General features: G+C 36.6%; 1 protein-coding gene across 2 annotated transcripts in view; it reads right to left on the bottom strand.

Moving 5' to 3' along the window:
• HOMER1 (homer scaffold protein 1) overlaps positions 1 to 15932 on the bottom strand; it is an 86872-nt gene that overhangs the window by 10415 nt on the left and 60525 nt on the right. For both annotated transcript variants that reach the window (XM_040540211.1, XM_040540212.1), the window contains exon 6: positions 10804 to 10960. In XM_040540211.1, the coding sequence (XP_040396145.1) occupies positions 10804 to 10960 (157 nt within the window). The remainder of the gene's footprint in view (positions 1 to 10803; positions 10961 to 15932) is intronic.

Below are 15932 nucleotides of genomic sequence, written 5' to 3'. Positions count from 1 at the left end.
TGGAGTCTGAGGGGGCTGGTGGATTGAGCTGGGGTGGGTGAAATGTTACCTTGCTCTTGGCTGCAGGTATTGCTACCAGCCAGAAACGCCTCCTGCGAGAGACCCACTGGCTGCACGGCTCGCATGAACACTCCTCAGTGTGCTCTGGACATACTAACTTGAGACACCTATTGAAATTGCTTAAGCAAACACAGTTGATTTTGCTTGAGCAGGGTAGAGCTTGCTCCACAAACTTTCTTGCCAACAGTCAACTGCTCTCAGAAGGGGCTGTGATACCTTGCTCTGGTCCAGCTTTCCTGTAGACAAACATCCATTTTTTACTGCTTGTGCGAGAAAATAATGCATGGTTCAACTGTTTTGTTTACTGCTGAAAGCCCAGTAACTTGGGAAAAAAAAATCAATTTAAAAACATGTTTACTTTAATAATAGTCTTATTTAAATGTCCATTCCTATAAAAATCTGAAAAGATGTCAAATATGCTCATGATGCTCTCTTTCTGAATGCACCTTTAAAAAAGAAAATCATATTACGAACCTTTCAAAAAATCTGCAGAGTAAGATGGAAAATGATGCGATATAAAGCATACATAATTGAAAACAGAAGTAACAAAAAATAAAGCTCTAGGCAAAAACATGGATAACATTTACTTGCTCTATTTCCTTGTTTCAAATTGAATTTATTTCTCTAATGACCATTGGTCCAAAAAACATCAAAAATAACTGTTTATGCATTATGCACAGAAGGGGGCATAACAGAAAGCTAAAATGCTTTAGTCTGACCCTCCCACATGCTATTTTCAGGGACATCTCCTTATTTATTTTTTCATATTTAACAGCAAGGCTCAAGCAATCATTCAAGTCTTTGCACAGCAACACTAAATAATGTATCTGTGATTAAAACTTGTTTCCAGTAGAGAATTCTGACTGTATTCTGACTTCTGACAAAGACTGAAAAAACAGTCTTTGAATAATAACTGACCAAACAAGGTTCTTCATCATAAGACTGCACTGACTTCCATATCTGGAAAAAGTCTGTACTGTGGCTTCTTATTTGAGACTTAAAGGAATATTGTTCTTAGCCCCTGCTTCTGTACTTTATATTTGTCATCCAGGTAAGGATTGCTTGTAGAGAAAGAAATTCTGAAAGGGCTTTTTAGTGACTATTTAATGGGCTATTTTTTCTCTCATATGGACATTATTATACTTAAATGCATAATTTAGTGAGAAATTCATCAGTTGAAATAAGACAGAAAGGCAACTTGTTCTGACAGAGCCTAAGCCTTCTGAGCAGAGGCCATTGAAGAGTTTTCTGGAAATTCTGATCTAAGGTCAACAGCCTATAAATAGAGGAGAATGCCAGGCAGACATTTTCATCATGCTGTGCAGCTGTTGCCAAGACAGGGGGAGTGAGGCCACATAACAGAAGGGGCAACAGATTTTATATAAGCTTAAGACAGTAATTGCACAGAGCTTCTCCAAGAAAACAAACCAAATCAAAGCATGAAGAAAACAAATGTAGAGACTGTATCAAATCCTAACACAGACAACTGCTTCATGAGTGAAGACTTTGGTTAGACAGAAGCAAAGAACTGGGAATGACAGAAATATTTCAAGTGGTTGCCCTCCCAGAGCAATTACTGACAGAATGAATCTGAGCTACATTTGCTCGAGGTTGATTAATTTTTTTCATATCACTTTCTTGAGACAGATTTGTATACTTCTAATCTCAATCAACAACTGGTTTTTTTTTCTGTCTTAAGAGTCAGTACCTACAAGTCATTAATTTCTTTTTAAACTTCATAAAGAAATTACTTTAGCTATTACAAAAATGCTGAGAAATATGGGTTAAAGTACATTTTCAGTGTTGCTTTAGTCTATTTTATAGATATACCTGACTATTTTAACTTGTTGTTTCCTAAAGGTACTATTGACACATATTTATTGTGGAACACAGTATTCAAGGTCTGCTAACCCAGGCTACAGTGCAGAACAGAGAGAGTACTCATGCAAGACAGAATTTAAGTATTACTTATGCATTTTTAGCTGGTTGAGTTACCTTGCTTAATGGATCACAACCGTGATTGTGATATTATTCCATCAATAATTGAAGATGAACCTCCTTCAAACTAAAAAGAGCCCTTTGCTTTCCACAGTAAGTAGAAAAATGATATTGTGTAGCTCAGCAAAACAAGGAATAACTGCATAAAATTTCACATAAGTTTTGCAGAAGAAGCTTCTCAGTTCTTCATGGTAGACAGTAAGATGGAAGACAGCATGCAAACAAGACAACCATAAAAAACAATCTAGTATAGCTTTCAAGAATAAAAACTCTGGGAAAAATTTTGGTTCTAATAAATGTGAAAATGCAGAAAACAAGGAAAATTGCTTTCCTAGGTTGCTGCTGAAAAAAACAAAAAGTGCACCATTGTATTATCACTTCTGACAGCAAATTAACTATTGTAGTCTTCCAAGATTTACCCATAGATAAAATGATAACCTGAGGGTAAGGGGAAGAGTTTTGTGTATTACCAACAATACATTACTTTTTTCAACTTAGAAATCAATTAAAGATTTTGCTGGAAAGGACACATTTTTCTCTGTGGGCACTGAAGCCTCAAGCCATGGAAATATGAAAATGTTTTCTACAGTTAGATATTTCTGCAGAGATGAGAGAGGAATAATCCATCATCTGCTTGATTTTTGTGAAAAACAAAATGAAACTGAAGTAGGAATATTTGAAAATTCAAGAAGTATAATAAAATCGATGCTCTGAGCTTCAGCCATGCATTGCTATTTGCAACTGATAGTGTTAATACTAACTTCAGGGAATATCCCTTTGTCTGAAATTCAGTTAGTAAGTTGTTTTTTTCTGCTATCTGACCAGTTCATAAAATACATGCAATAGCAAACACAATACAGATATGTCATCTTTTAATCCTGTGGACTTTTAATTCCTGTAATTTCCTCATTCTCCAAGAGAGTTTTGGAATTATAGGTTATATTTCATTCTACAAAGCTTTGACTACATAAAAATGCTGCAGTATGCCTCCACAAAGTGCACTTTGTATACCCTGCAGACCTTAACAATATTCCTTCTTTTTAGAAAGATGATGAAGATGGGGATGAGGGTCCTTAAGTGAAAACACTTTTTTTTACTATCCCAGAGTGACAGCAGTTACTTTTTTATCACCCCACATTCAGTGTAAGTGAATTTCCACAAAAAAAAAAAAAAAAAAAAAAAGAAAAGACATTGTCTTGGGTCATAAATGGAAATCTGCTCTAAAAGCAAATCAAGGCAAGCAGAAGAAGACGATAAAGGACTTGCCTTCAGTTCACCATCCATAAAAAAAAAAAAAAAAAAAAAGCTGGCTTCACATTCTGATTACAGGAAACAAAACTACTATAATCTGATTCACCTGCTTTGTCTGAAAAAGGGCAGATTTTTCAGTAAATTCGAAGTATTAAACAAGGTTTGATTCTTAATAAAAGCTAGATGTGGACTGTAAGTATTAGGAATCATGCCTAAAAAGGGACCTGGGAGTCTGTGGTAGACACTTCTGTCCAAGGAAATGTTCTGACATTCTAAATTCAAGACTGACAACAAATAAAATTTCAAAACCAGTATGAAATTTATGATAGCCGAAATGGGTATTGGAGGAACAAAAATGTACATCTGAGAGAAAAATACATATCCCTTGAAATAAAATGCTCACATTTTTTCCTTTGGTTATCCCCTAATATCATGCAACAAAGGTGGCCAGGTCACAAGGCTCTTCTCTAGGATTCTTAAAGTACCACTATGGACTTCTTTTTATTAGAAACTAGTTCTACTGTTGGAATAATAGACCTTAGGAAGGTAATTACAGCCTGCCGTAAAACATAAACTCTTCTTTTAGGAAATGATTGCAATTTCAAAAATAAAAAGCAAAGTCACTGTTTTCCCACATACCTTCTAGAAATTCAACAGTTAGAACAATTAGCCTTTCCAACACAGACCTAAGACTGTGTTGTTTCTTAACTTAACACTCCCCAGAACGTTTGGTCAATATTTAATATTACTTAACATCACTTGGGCAAAAGCTACCTAATGTATTTTTGCTTTATCGGGGTTTTAAAGTGCAACAAAAATTTGCTTGCAATTCCAGATTAATGGAATGCATATGTAAAAATACAGATTTATTTGTCTGGTTTTTGTTCACTTAAGATTGGTCCAACTGCACACACATTTCTTTCAATTAAATGCATTAAAAATGCTAGCAAAATGATAGTCCCACTGTTTCAATTAAATTGCCAAATGAACAATATTTACCCTGCAAAATGCTTATCTATTTTCTTCATAAACAAATGGCACCACATGACTACCGAGCCGCATGCTAATTACAATAATTTAAGAAGGAAGTTATACTCAAGTAGCCTTTTTCTTTAATCAAGCAATCTAAGTTTAAATGTAAGTTCATATTTTTCAGGAGGGACAGGAGGGACACAGTCTTGAAGACTGTATAACACGAGATAGACATCACATAAAAAAAGATGCATTGCCAATAATTTTTTGGATTAAATCTCTTCTTCTTACCACTCTTTCTGTCACCTTATTTCATATTTCCACTTTTAGAAAATTTCTTTCCTCACTTAAGTAAGTTATTCACAGTAGTCTCATATTGGCGATAATAAATTCTTCAATGAGCACTGACTTCTCAGAAAATCAGAAATCCACAGCATGGGCTCTGATTCAGCAAGCAATTGCACATCTGCATGTTTGAAACTGAGTCTTGGCTATCCAGTTATTAATGCAGGTGGTGGAAATGCGGAGGTGACTGCTAAGGGTCTGCAAAGATTTTCTATAGACATTTTTAGGATAATCTGAGCAGATGATTTATATGGGGCCTCATACTTCCTGTGGACTTCACCAACTGCATTTAGACATTTGTTTTCTTTAATTAGCATAGAAATGGCATGGTAAAATGATCATGGTTTTATTTCTGTATGCTCATGCATTTTTTTAAATATCCACTTCAAAATTTCTTTTTACAGTAGTGAAATCAAGACCCATTATTTGTCAGGTGTTCTTGATGACTGCATAAGATGTCTTCATACTTATTTCATTCACCAGATGAAAGAACCAGAACATAATAAGCTAATTTTATCTAATTTCCTAAGAAATTTTGGTAAAATAACAACCTAGAATTCAAGAGTTTACCTCTCTGCTCTTTTAGAAATACCCAAGAGCTTGATCACTTGCCTTCATCTTGTCATTGCAGGTTTCTTTTCCTGCAGATAAATGATCTTCAAGGACTGCAGCTCTTTTATTATGCACTGGTGTTATTACTCCGAGCTATTGCCCAGTGTCATAGGATGATTTACTTTAGCAGTTAGCATACAAGAAAAAAATGTATAATTGTAATTTTTTACATGACAAAGATGAAACTTTGGGATATGTTCCATAATTTATATCACCACTCAATCGTTTCCTTTCTGTGATACCAGGATTAATGTTAGTACCACTGTTATTTTGTTTGTCTGAAGTAGCTACTTCAGTTGGTGTTTTTTTCTGTTACTGAGCTGTTCTAAACTCATGAATCCCTTTTGACTTCAAATGTTATGCAGGGTGTGTAGGAGTGCTCCCCAACCCTGTTTAAGGGAAATCCTTGTTGTTAAGCTGCTTCTGAGCAGATTAGAAGACAGAAGGCTCAGAGCTCTAAGTTAAGCTCTTGACTGGGCATCGTGTCTTCTCAAAATTATTATCTCTTTGTATTTTAAAAGGAAAAATCCGTTCAAAAATTTAGTCAACTTTTGAAAAATATGTCTGACAAAATATCAACATACAGTATTTCTGACTTAAGCTCAAAATATAACAGAAGAGAGCACAAAACTTTAATTTATGGAGAACTTTGCACTCAGACACGCTGAATTTGTATTCTATTTCTTCTCAGCTCTAGGCATTACTAATGAAGAGAATAAATGGAACAAAGAAGACAAAAGCCTCAGAGAAAGCAAATAAGTGCAGGTTAATGTGAGAAACTAAACTGTCAGATGTGGAAATCTTAATCGGAAAAAAAAAAAAAAGATAAATTAACTTAATTTTTTTTTAAATGCAATCACAAATCAAAGAGGAGGCATTGTAGCTTTGTTTCTATTATTTTAAAAGTGTAATCTGTGATACACAGAACAACTATTTCAGTCAAATTTGAAAACAACTATAGAACAAAAAATGATGGGTTTAAAAGAATTTAAAACCCCCGAAAAATCAAAGTTTACAATGAGTACTGTAGGAGGGTAGAAAGGATCTGCAGAAGGATCTGGATAGGCTAGGTCAATGGGCTGCATCCAGTTGGGTGGCATTCAACAAGGCTAACTGCTGGGTGCTGCACTTGGGGCATAATGACCCCTTGTAGTGGTACAGGCTTGGGGAAGGTGGCTGGAAAGTTACCTGGCAGAAAAGGACCTGGGGGTGCTGGTCTACAGCCAGCTGAACGTGAGCCAGCTGTGGTCCAGCTGGCCAAGAGGGCCAACAGCCTCCTGGCCTGCACCAGAAATGGTGTGGCCAGCAGGCCTAGGGAAGGGATTGTCACCTTGGACACAGCACTGGTGAGACCGCACCTTGAGCACCTTGAGTTATCAGTTTTGGGACCCTCACTACAAGAAAGGTATTGAGTTGGCAGAAGACATTAAGGGAAGAACAATGAAGCTGGTAAAGAGCCCAGAAAACAAGAATTGTGAGGAGTAGATGAGGGAACTGGGGCTGTTTAGTCTGAAGAAAAGGAGGCTGAGGGGAGATCTCATCACTCTCTACAACTACCTGAAAGGAGGTTGAAGCGAGGTGGGTGTTGGTCACTCTTCTCAGGTGACGGTGATAGGATGTGAGGCAACGGCCTTCAGTTGCGCCAAGGGAGGTTCACAGTGGATATCAGGAAGTATTTATTCTCATAAAGGGTGGACAACCATTGTAACGGGCTGCCCAGGGAAGTGGAAGTGGTGGAGTCAGCATCTCTGGAGGTATTTGAGATGTGTGGATGTAGCATTTAGGGACATGGTTTAGTGGTGGGACTCGCTATGTCAGGTTGATGGTTGGACTTGGTGATCTTGAAGGTCTTTTCCAACCTAGATGCTATGATTCTATGAGCCAAAGGAGCTATTTTATCACAGTGAATGAGAATAAAGATAAGTATACAGGTGAGATATGATATAAAATCAAAGGATATTTATAAATAAAACATGACAAAATTTGAACTGTGGAGAAAGGTACCATAGAAAATCACCTAATAAATAGTATTAGCAGGAAAAAAACCATTCCTTTATTTTTAAATAGAGGCAATTATTTAAGTAAGACTATTTATAAAGCTATTTATATAATAAGGAAGCTAAAAACAGAAATAAGATAAAATTTCCTAATCGATATGCATTACTTCCCCACCACTACCACACTTGACAGAGGGTATGAGTCTGCTGTGGCTTGCAGATAGATGACTCAGGCACCAAAACTTGTACATATACTTAAAGCACGTAAGGAGTGAATACCACAATCACATTATATATAAACCACATAATATGTTATTAAATTGCTCTAAACTTAACAGCTAGTGGTGGAAGTACAATTCTTTATTTTGAAAGCTGGTCTATTTTGTTCAACACTACGCTCTTATAAGTGTGTATATCCCTCTAATGAATACAGATCTACACACATTCTACTTCTCCAGTGGGCAAGATGCTGTGACAGCCAACTTTTGCATGTAAAACAACAACTACATTGCGACTAAACATGCAAACTATTTTCCAAACTGTTGTTTATCCTTGAAGTATTTTTTTCTATGAGTATTTTTAAATACCATCTATCAACCCTTTCTCAACACAGTTTCTTCTGGATTAAAAAGCATTTGTCTTCTGAACTGGCATCATCCACAAGTTGCAGTACGGCATATTCTGAATAGATATTACAAAAAACAATTTGACAAGAAGGGTGGTCAAGCATTGGAACAGGTTGTCCAGTGATGCTGTGGGTTCTCTGTTTTTCTGGATTTGACTCACTGACCTGAGTAACCTGATCCAACCCTGGAGCTGGATCTGATTTCAAAGTTGGACATACTTTCAGTAGGGAGTTGGGCAAGATAAGCTCCAAAGTTCCCCTCCATGCTAAATTATTCTGTGATTCTGTGAACTAAAGATGGAGTTCATCACATGTCTAGAGGATTACCTAAACAATTATCCTATGGAGAAGGGCAAGCACTTACAGAAACAAATTAACTCAGTACGTTAGTCAGTTTTCTTAGACTGGTACACCCATTCATGTTTCTGTGTCTATATGAATCATCTATATAAAAAAAGAGGACCATCCAAAACATGGTGTGTAACTTCTACATAATCTCAGGAGAAATGGATTCCAATTTAGGGAGCATTTTTGGATCAGTTGCAGCTGGTGCTTACACTGAGCTTAACAGATAAACCTAACAGAATGATTACATCATAGTCTCTTAACTCTGCTTGCTATCAAACATACCATAGCCAACAGTCTCCACATTCACCTTTTCAAAAGCACATTTTCTGTCCGTGTAACAGAGAAATACCTGAATTACAGTTTCTTTTTGGAATGGGGACCTACTTCAAATTGAAAGATCAGTGCCCAGTGCGCAGGTCAGAATAGCTCTTGTATTGTGTTGTATGGATAACAGATAAATTGATTTTTAACATCCTCTGCACACTTTTGCCTAGACAGTTTGATTTACTGTGTTAGCCAAGTCTTTATTTTTCTCAAAGCAATTCCAATAGAGGGCAGTATTCTTGAGCTGTAGTAATTTACGGGCATGCCCATTGAGACATAGGCAGAGAGGTTTGTGAGATATTAGTAAGCCCCAAGGTCCTGGATTACAGAAAGATTTAATACAAGCGCATAAAAGGTGATTGTAAAAGAACATCATAGATGATCCCACGTTATAACATTCTGTATTTCCTCAGAAATACAAAATAATTGCAGGAAAATTGCTGGGTTTGCTTGGTATCAGGTGCAAGCAAAGTAACATACAAAAAAAAACTATATTCAGTAATTATGTTTACCAATAACAAATTTCCAATAACAGGATAGGGCTAAGAGTGACAGTAATATCAAGAAAAAGGGATCTTCTATCACCATGCCTTGCTCATTTTGTCTGTTTGGGTATCCCCACAGTGAGCAGGCAAAAAATTCAGTTTCTGTTTTTCTGTGTTACTTTTTTTTTTGTTGTTGGATCAGAACTCTATTGTCTCTCTCACCTTTGCAATTGAAGTTGTCAATACGTTTTATTAAGAAGAATGCTACCTCATCTTCACTGTAAAACCTAACTAGTAGTGAAATCCACCTTATATTCTGCAGTATCAAAATTTTATCAAATCTGACTATTATCTTTCATCCACAAACCTGGAAAACAGGTTAGAACTTCCACCCTTCCAAGGGAGATGCTTAAATGAGATAAGAAAGTGAAAACATCTCTGTACAAACATGCATGACAAGCTTGTGCCTGAATAGAAAAGTTTCTAAGCAATGCAATTTTGTCAGCAACCATCAATTTCTTCAATTGAAAGCACTTTGCAAAAAGCACCAGTTTTAATTACATTTCATGCCTTTCATCCAGACAGGTATCACACATGCAGTTAGAGTTCATTGGAAATTGTCACTCCTCCCTATTAGACCCATTTGGCTAGGATTTCAAGATCCTTGTTTCAAATCAGTCTAGGTATAGGACTGCCCCAACAACCTGACATTTCCCCAGGTTTCTCAAGTCATGGGAATTCTTGCTACTCTTCCAGGGCTGGGTGAAGGTTAGGTGCAAACTGCTGAATTTCTCATCCTCAGATCAATATGATGTTTGCTCCCATGATAGCCTTCAGTTGGACAGGTCCAGTGCAGATCTGAAAGAACCCTTTGCAATTTGCAGGATTTGGCTATCTGTTATTTCCACACCCTATTTTGTATAAGAGACTACAGTCTGTAAAATCAAGTTAAAAAATCTGCTGTGTTTGCTATTTAACCTTTCCTGTCTATCAGCTTATTCATGAAAGTGGTCTTCATCCACAAGTGTATATAGGTCTTCTGCCTTTTTTTTTAAAATTTTCTTAACTAAGTTCATCTCCTGATATTAAAAAAATTCTAAAAAAACTCCACCAAATACATCTTTTCTACATACGTGTGCTAGACTTGCCTTCATTTTGAACAAAAATATGCCCTAAGCTACAATGACAAATTCACATGGATAAACGTGAATAAATTATACCAATATATTAAGTGCTATATGTGAAAAGAAAAGAGAAATTGTATACTCTATTCCTCTCTCAAAGACTGTTACTCCTATCCCAATTGTGGTTCTAATTTCTGATTGAATGAGCTTGGTCCTACACACAGTTTTCTTTGGGTGCAAGACCAAAAGGAAGCTGCTAGTCCTTGGTAACTCTGGGAACTACAAGAGGGTTCCTTTAACTTACAGATCTGATGTCAAGTTTCTATGGGCTTAGAGGCAAGAGGGAGTCACGTGTAATGTTATGGTGAAAGTCCTGAAATAGATGCGATGCAGCTGGCATAAAACCAGGAGTGAAAGCTGGCAAAGGTGGCCTAAGGTTTACAGCATAGATAACTCTGGCTACAACAAAACCCTCTACAGAAAAGGAACTGCTACAAAAGAATTCCCTGAGAAACTCTGTGTGCTTTAATATTATCTATAGTGTCTGTCTCAAAGATTTACCTAAAGTCCCAACATTAAGCTTATTTGTTCCACTTCAAAATGAGTGAATACAGTCACCAGTACTTCCATCTCAATGACCCTGGCTGTTTGCCTCGACTTACCCGCTTATGAAGACGTTCTGCTTCCTCCTGATACGCAGCAAGCTGTTGTTTCCATTGTTTTACATTGGCAGTGGACTCCAGCAGGGCTGCTGTGAGCTTAGCATTATTACCCTTGAGCGTGGCCAGTTCTGCCTCCCAATGCTTGCTGATTGTCGAACTGCAGAGAGAGAATGAGAATGGTCAGAGAGTTCAAACCTCTAGGACTAAATGTTCAAATGAGAATACAAGTGTGCAAATCATCAAAACTTCAAATTCAGAAAGTACTCATCAACAGAATTTTTAATATAGATATATCATTACCGGAAAACAACCTCTACCCTCCTAGTTCAAGAGGTTATTTTCTTTAAATAAAATGTTATGGATGATGAAATCCAACCAGCTCCAGGGAAGACCTCATTGCAGCCTTTCAGTCCTTAATGGGGACTTATAAAAAAGGTGGAGAGAGACTTTTTACATGGGCAGATAGTGATAGGAGAAAGGGTAATGGTTTTAAACTAAAAGGGGGAAGACTTAGATGTTTGTAGGAAATTCTTCACGCAGAGGGTGGTGAGGCACTGGAACAGGTTGCCCAGAGAAGTTGTGGATGCCACATTCCTGGAGTTCAAGACATCAAGTGGATAGGGTCCTGGGCAACCTGATCTAGTGTGAGGCACCCCTGCTCATGGCAGGGGGATTGGAACTAGATGATCTTTAAGGTCCCTTCAAACTCAAACCATTCTGTGATTCTAGGAAAAGCAACAGCATGTAATTCTAGAATATGCACATGATTAGTCATCATTTTAATATATATGTATTATGTATAAGTGCCTTTTCAATGTATTACTTAATGAAAGACATAGTAGGGAAAGATTTGTCACCAACATGATTAAGAGAGCTAATGTAGTGCTTTGGAACTACAGATTAGTTGCCCTAATGCAAGCCTTCTATGCCGGAAATATACTTTTTATTATTATTATTAAATACCATACTTAATTTGGACTTAAAAAATCAAAGATCTTGAATTTCAACAACATAATACTGTTAATAATACTTCAGTAATATCAGCAAAGAACCTAAAGATCAAGAAGCATAGAGATATTATTCCTTTATTGCAAATAGGATTGTGATGTTGGGATTTATTGACACAGCCATGGAGGAACAATCCTTGCCTCTAATTTAGTTATTATCTGCGCAAATACAGGATTTTAATTTTCAAAGATAATTAGTCAGCCATCATCCATAGACCCCATCCTTATACTTAGAATGCAAAGGAAAAACATCTCAGATATATCAGGTGATTGTATTTCTATGCCAATAGGTCATTATCATTTACTTTTATAAAGTAAAGTTGTAAGTTGTAAAGTCATGTAAGTTGCACACCTACATGAAAAATACATATAGAAAATAATTAATTTTTGTCTAACTAACTTACTAGTAAAGGCATCACTGACAACTAATGACCTGTAACTCTAACCAAAATGACTTTGCATATAAGTTTATAGTGAATTATGAATAATTATTGTAATCTATTTCTAATAATTAATATAATTTAATATCGCAGAATCATAGAATGGCTTGGGTTGGAAGGGACCATATGTTTAATTATAGTTTACTGATATTTTGTATATAAGCTCATAGGCTTATTTGAACTTTGCACATATGAATCATTCTGCCACCATTTCACCCACCAAGTTTCTTTTTCTCACTTCTTGCATATGCACAGCCTGTTCCACAAATGCACATTTCAAAAACATTATGATTCCTATAAAAACTCCTTAGGTGTTCAAAGTCAACCAGTCACTAAGTGCCACTCATTATCAACTCAGATCACATCTACAGTTTCACTAAAATGGGATGTCTGATTCTTCCATGCTCCTGCATTTTCTTCCAGATACACTGCTTCTTCCCTTGAACAGGAATACAAGCTTTTTCAGAAGAGAAATACAGGTTCTTTCAAATTGCTCTAGCATTTCATGATCTATTCTACTAATTAGAAGTTCACCACTGGAAATTTTAAATCTTCAAGTGACTAAACTAATATAATGATAATCCTACTTCATTAGGGAACACTGACTCACATATTAAAGAAGATGAGAATAAATTTATGTAACAATATCTATACTTCTGTTTCTCTGAACAGATTTACTTTTCATCTATAGTAGCACAGCAGATCAACAACTTCTGTAAAAATCATGCGAAAAATTCTAGTTCGTTCTCATAATCGCTTTTCCTCCTAGATGTTCTGATCTTGCAAACAAATGTCCACACCAAGTTCATGCAAGTGAGTGGTCCTATTTAGTAGCCCTGCTACAGCAGGACTAGAAGTTAACTGTGTGTGTGACACTTACGTTTACAAAATGTATCTTACTACTTGTCTTTTCTCATGGAAGAGATATACACACAAGATCCTATATTCATGTAACCCAGCAGATTACAAGCTAATTATCTGGGATGGTTACAGGAAGGGAACTGTTTGATCGCTTCATATAATAACTGACGATGCAAAAAGGGTAGTGAATGGATTTTTTTCAACGTATTTTTTATACTTACAGTAATACAAGGGAAAACTATAAGCAATGAAAATCCCAGAAGACAGAGTCCTAGCCAACGCTGAGTAACCACGAGTGGGATTCCTGGCATGTCTCACCTGCACCTTTGCCCATTGCCCTTACCACCCTGACAAGAAAACAGCTAGGAGCTCTTCAGTTATTTCTTGTACACTGGAACGTCAGCGGTAAATACAAACCACGTATTTTCTGTAACTGCTATAGCTACCCTGGTTCAAAAGCTGGTTAAGGTTTCTTTGGAGCTTGTTATTTTAAATCAGTCACTTTCAACAGGACTGCACTAGTACTATAGTACTATTTCTCAACTTTACTTTTTACCCCTAAGAAATCTATACAGTGGGTTTGAACACGCCTATTGTAATGCATAAGTTGTTTATAACATACACTGTACATTTTTTCCTACAAATAATCGCTACAATATCTTCTGTGGATTGTACTACTGCTCCACAAAATAGAAGCATATTACTTAATTTAGTCTAGTTTTGTATTTGATAATACACTATAACTTCTCAACTATTTAGACTTACCCTGTTTCTTCTGAAAAAAACTCCACATTCTCTGACACAAATATGTGATGGATATCATACCAAGAAACAAAGGCCAAAGACACCTTTTTTTTTTTTGTATTTCCATACTTCATAAAATCGTAATCTGATTAAAATAGCCTGTAACCAATCATAGCAGTATGTAGTTATTTTCAAATAACTTCTTCACACACACATGCACACAGACAAATGTATGGTTTGTGAATTATTTTGGTTAAAACGGGACTTATCTTGATTTAAATTAATTATTTTAGAAACAGATCAAAGCACCTACAACAGGCTGTCCTTAAACTAGATTAAGATTATATGCATTGATGCTCCTATCTGTAGGGCTACATGTGTTCAAGTTTATTAACAGCTCCAAAGTGAACACTGAGAAACACACACTTCAGGCACATACTTTAGGGAATTCTCCCTCAGGAGAGAAAATTCTGGAGCTAATACCTGGGATGGTAAACACTCAGGTCCTGAAGCTGAAAGTACACACGCCTCGAAAACCCAAAGGGCTCACAACAACTGCTAGACCCTGTGGCCAGGATTTTGATGATGAAACAGCTGCACTAACGTCCCTTAGGATAGGTGTAGGTGGGCTACCCATACTCTTTCTCTCTAAAACCTTTTATTTAACTCCTGATTGAAAGGCTTTTTGCTAAAAGGAATTGATTTTGCCCTCAATGTATTAGATTGCATCAGAGGAAATACAAACACACCTCTGTCAGGGTGTCTTAATGGTTGTAACAAAACCATTACACAATGAAACAAAACCAAAACATTCTTCACGTGTTCCAAGATTATTTGCCCACATGAAATGGGAACACTTATTCAGTGATGAAAGTGATCCAAATTATAATGCAACTTTTGCCAGGACACCCTTCAGAGTTACACTGCAGAGCAAAGAGCTGAGCTGTATGTATAAACACGGTGACACAGGCATGCACACGTTTGCAGCTTAAGAATTCAACCCGCATAAGTATGTTGTTTTGTTTTGTTCTGAAAGCCAGGCATCCTTTTGCTGACAACATCACAATTTAAATAATTATTTCTTCAGACTTGTCACAATTAACATCACTGGCTTCCTGGAACAATTTAAGTTTTAAGTTAGTCTTTCAAAAAAAGAGACATTTTTCATACCTGTTCTTGCCTGCTTCTCATCATGAAAAGCTCCACTGAACTTTTAAAAGTATCATAACAGAAAATGAAGCTTTGTCATTTCCTTGTGAAAATTCTGAATATTTGAACACAGATGACAAACTGCTTTACAAACACAGCTGCACAAGTGTTTCTACAACAGTGGAGGATAAGCCCAATGCAAGAGCAAAAAATAGGTCTGTTATGGTTAACAGCAAAATACAAGTTTTATTGTCTCCACTGAACATGGTATACAAAAAAATTCTTCCGTAACACAGGTTTAGGTCACACTGATTGTATGTAAAATTATCTCTGCAGTGATGACTGTTCATGGGATCATAAGCACTTCTTAGCAAGTAAAAGCTCAAAAACTTCCCAGAACCTCTGATCCTTGGTGTTGGCCACAGTATGTGGTATGTGGGTAATGTTAGACATGTTCACTGCCAGAATGGTGCATGGTGTCTACCTTCAAGACAAAGGATTCAAAGTCAGATATTTAACTTCTATAGCACACAATAATTTAATCACTACCACAACACACTCCTAGACCAAACCACTGACTGGTATTCTATGGCATAACTGTGACACCCCTTGAGACTGAAGTAGGATTTGATGATTTTCAATACTTCTAGGCATTCTGACCAATTAACATTGACCTGATCTCCATTCTCACTAGGTATTAGCTACAACTCCAGTAAGTGACTGAGGAATAGCTTTGCTATCTGTCCATCTGTGACCTGAATAGAATGCGAGAGGCTATAAATGCATGATTATCTTTCTCTGCGAAGTAGGTCACTTAAGGAAAATTAATCCCAAAAGCTTCAGTCCCCATGTTTAGGCAGTTGGAGAAGACTTGCAAATGCAGGTGCAGGGAGCCCACATTAATGAGTTGCATTCAAAATTAAGTTAC

The sequence above is a fragment of the Cygnus olor genome, chromosome Z, assembly GCF_009769625.2.
Source record: "Cygnus olor isolate bCygOlo1 chromosome Z, bCygOlo1.pri.v2, whole genome shotgun sequence".
Taxonomy (NCBI): domain Eukaryota; kingdom Metazoa; phylum Chordata; class Aves; order Anseriformes; family Anatidae; genus Cygnus; species Cygnus olor.
Note: the sequence above shows the minus strand (reverse complement) of the source record. Positions and strands in the feature narration are given on the sequence as shown.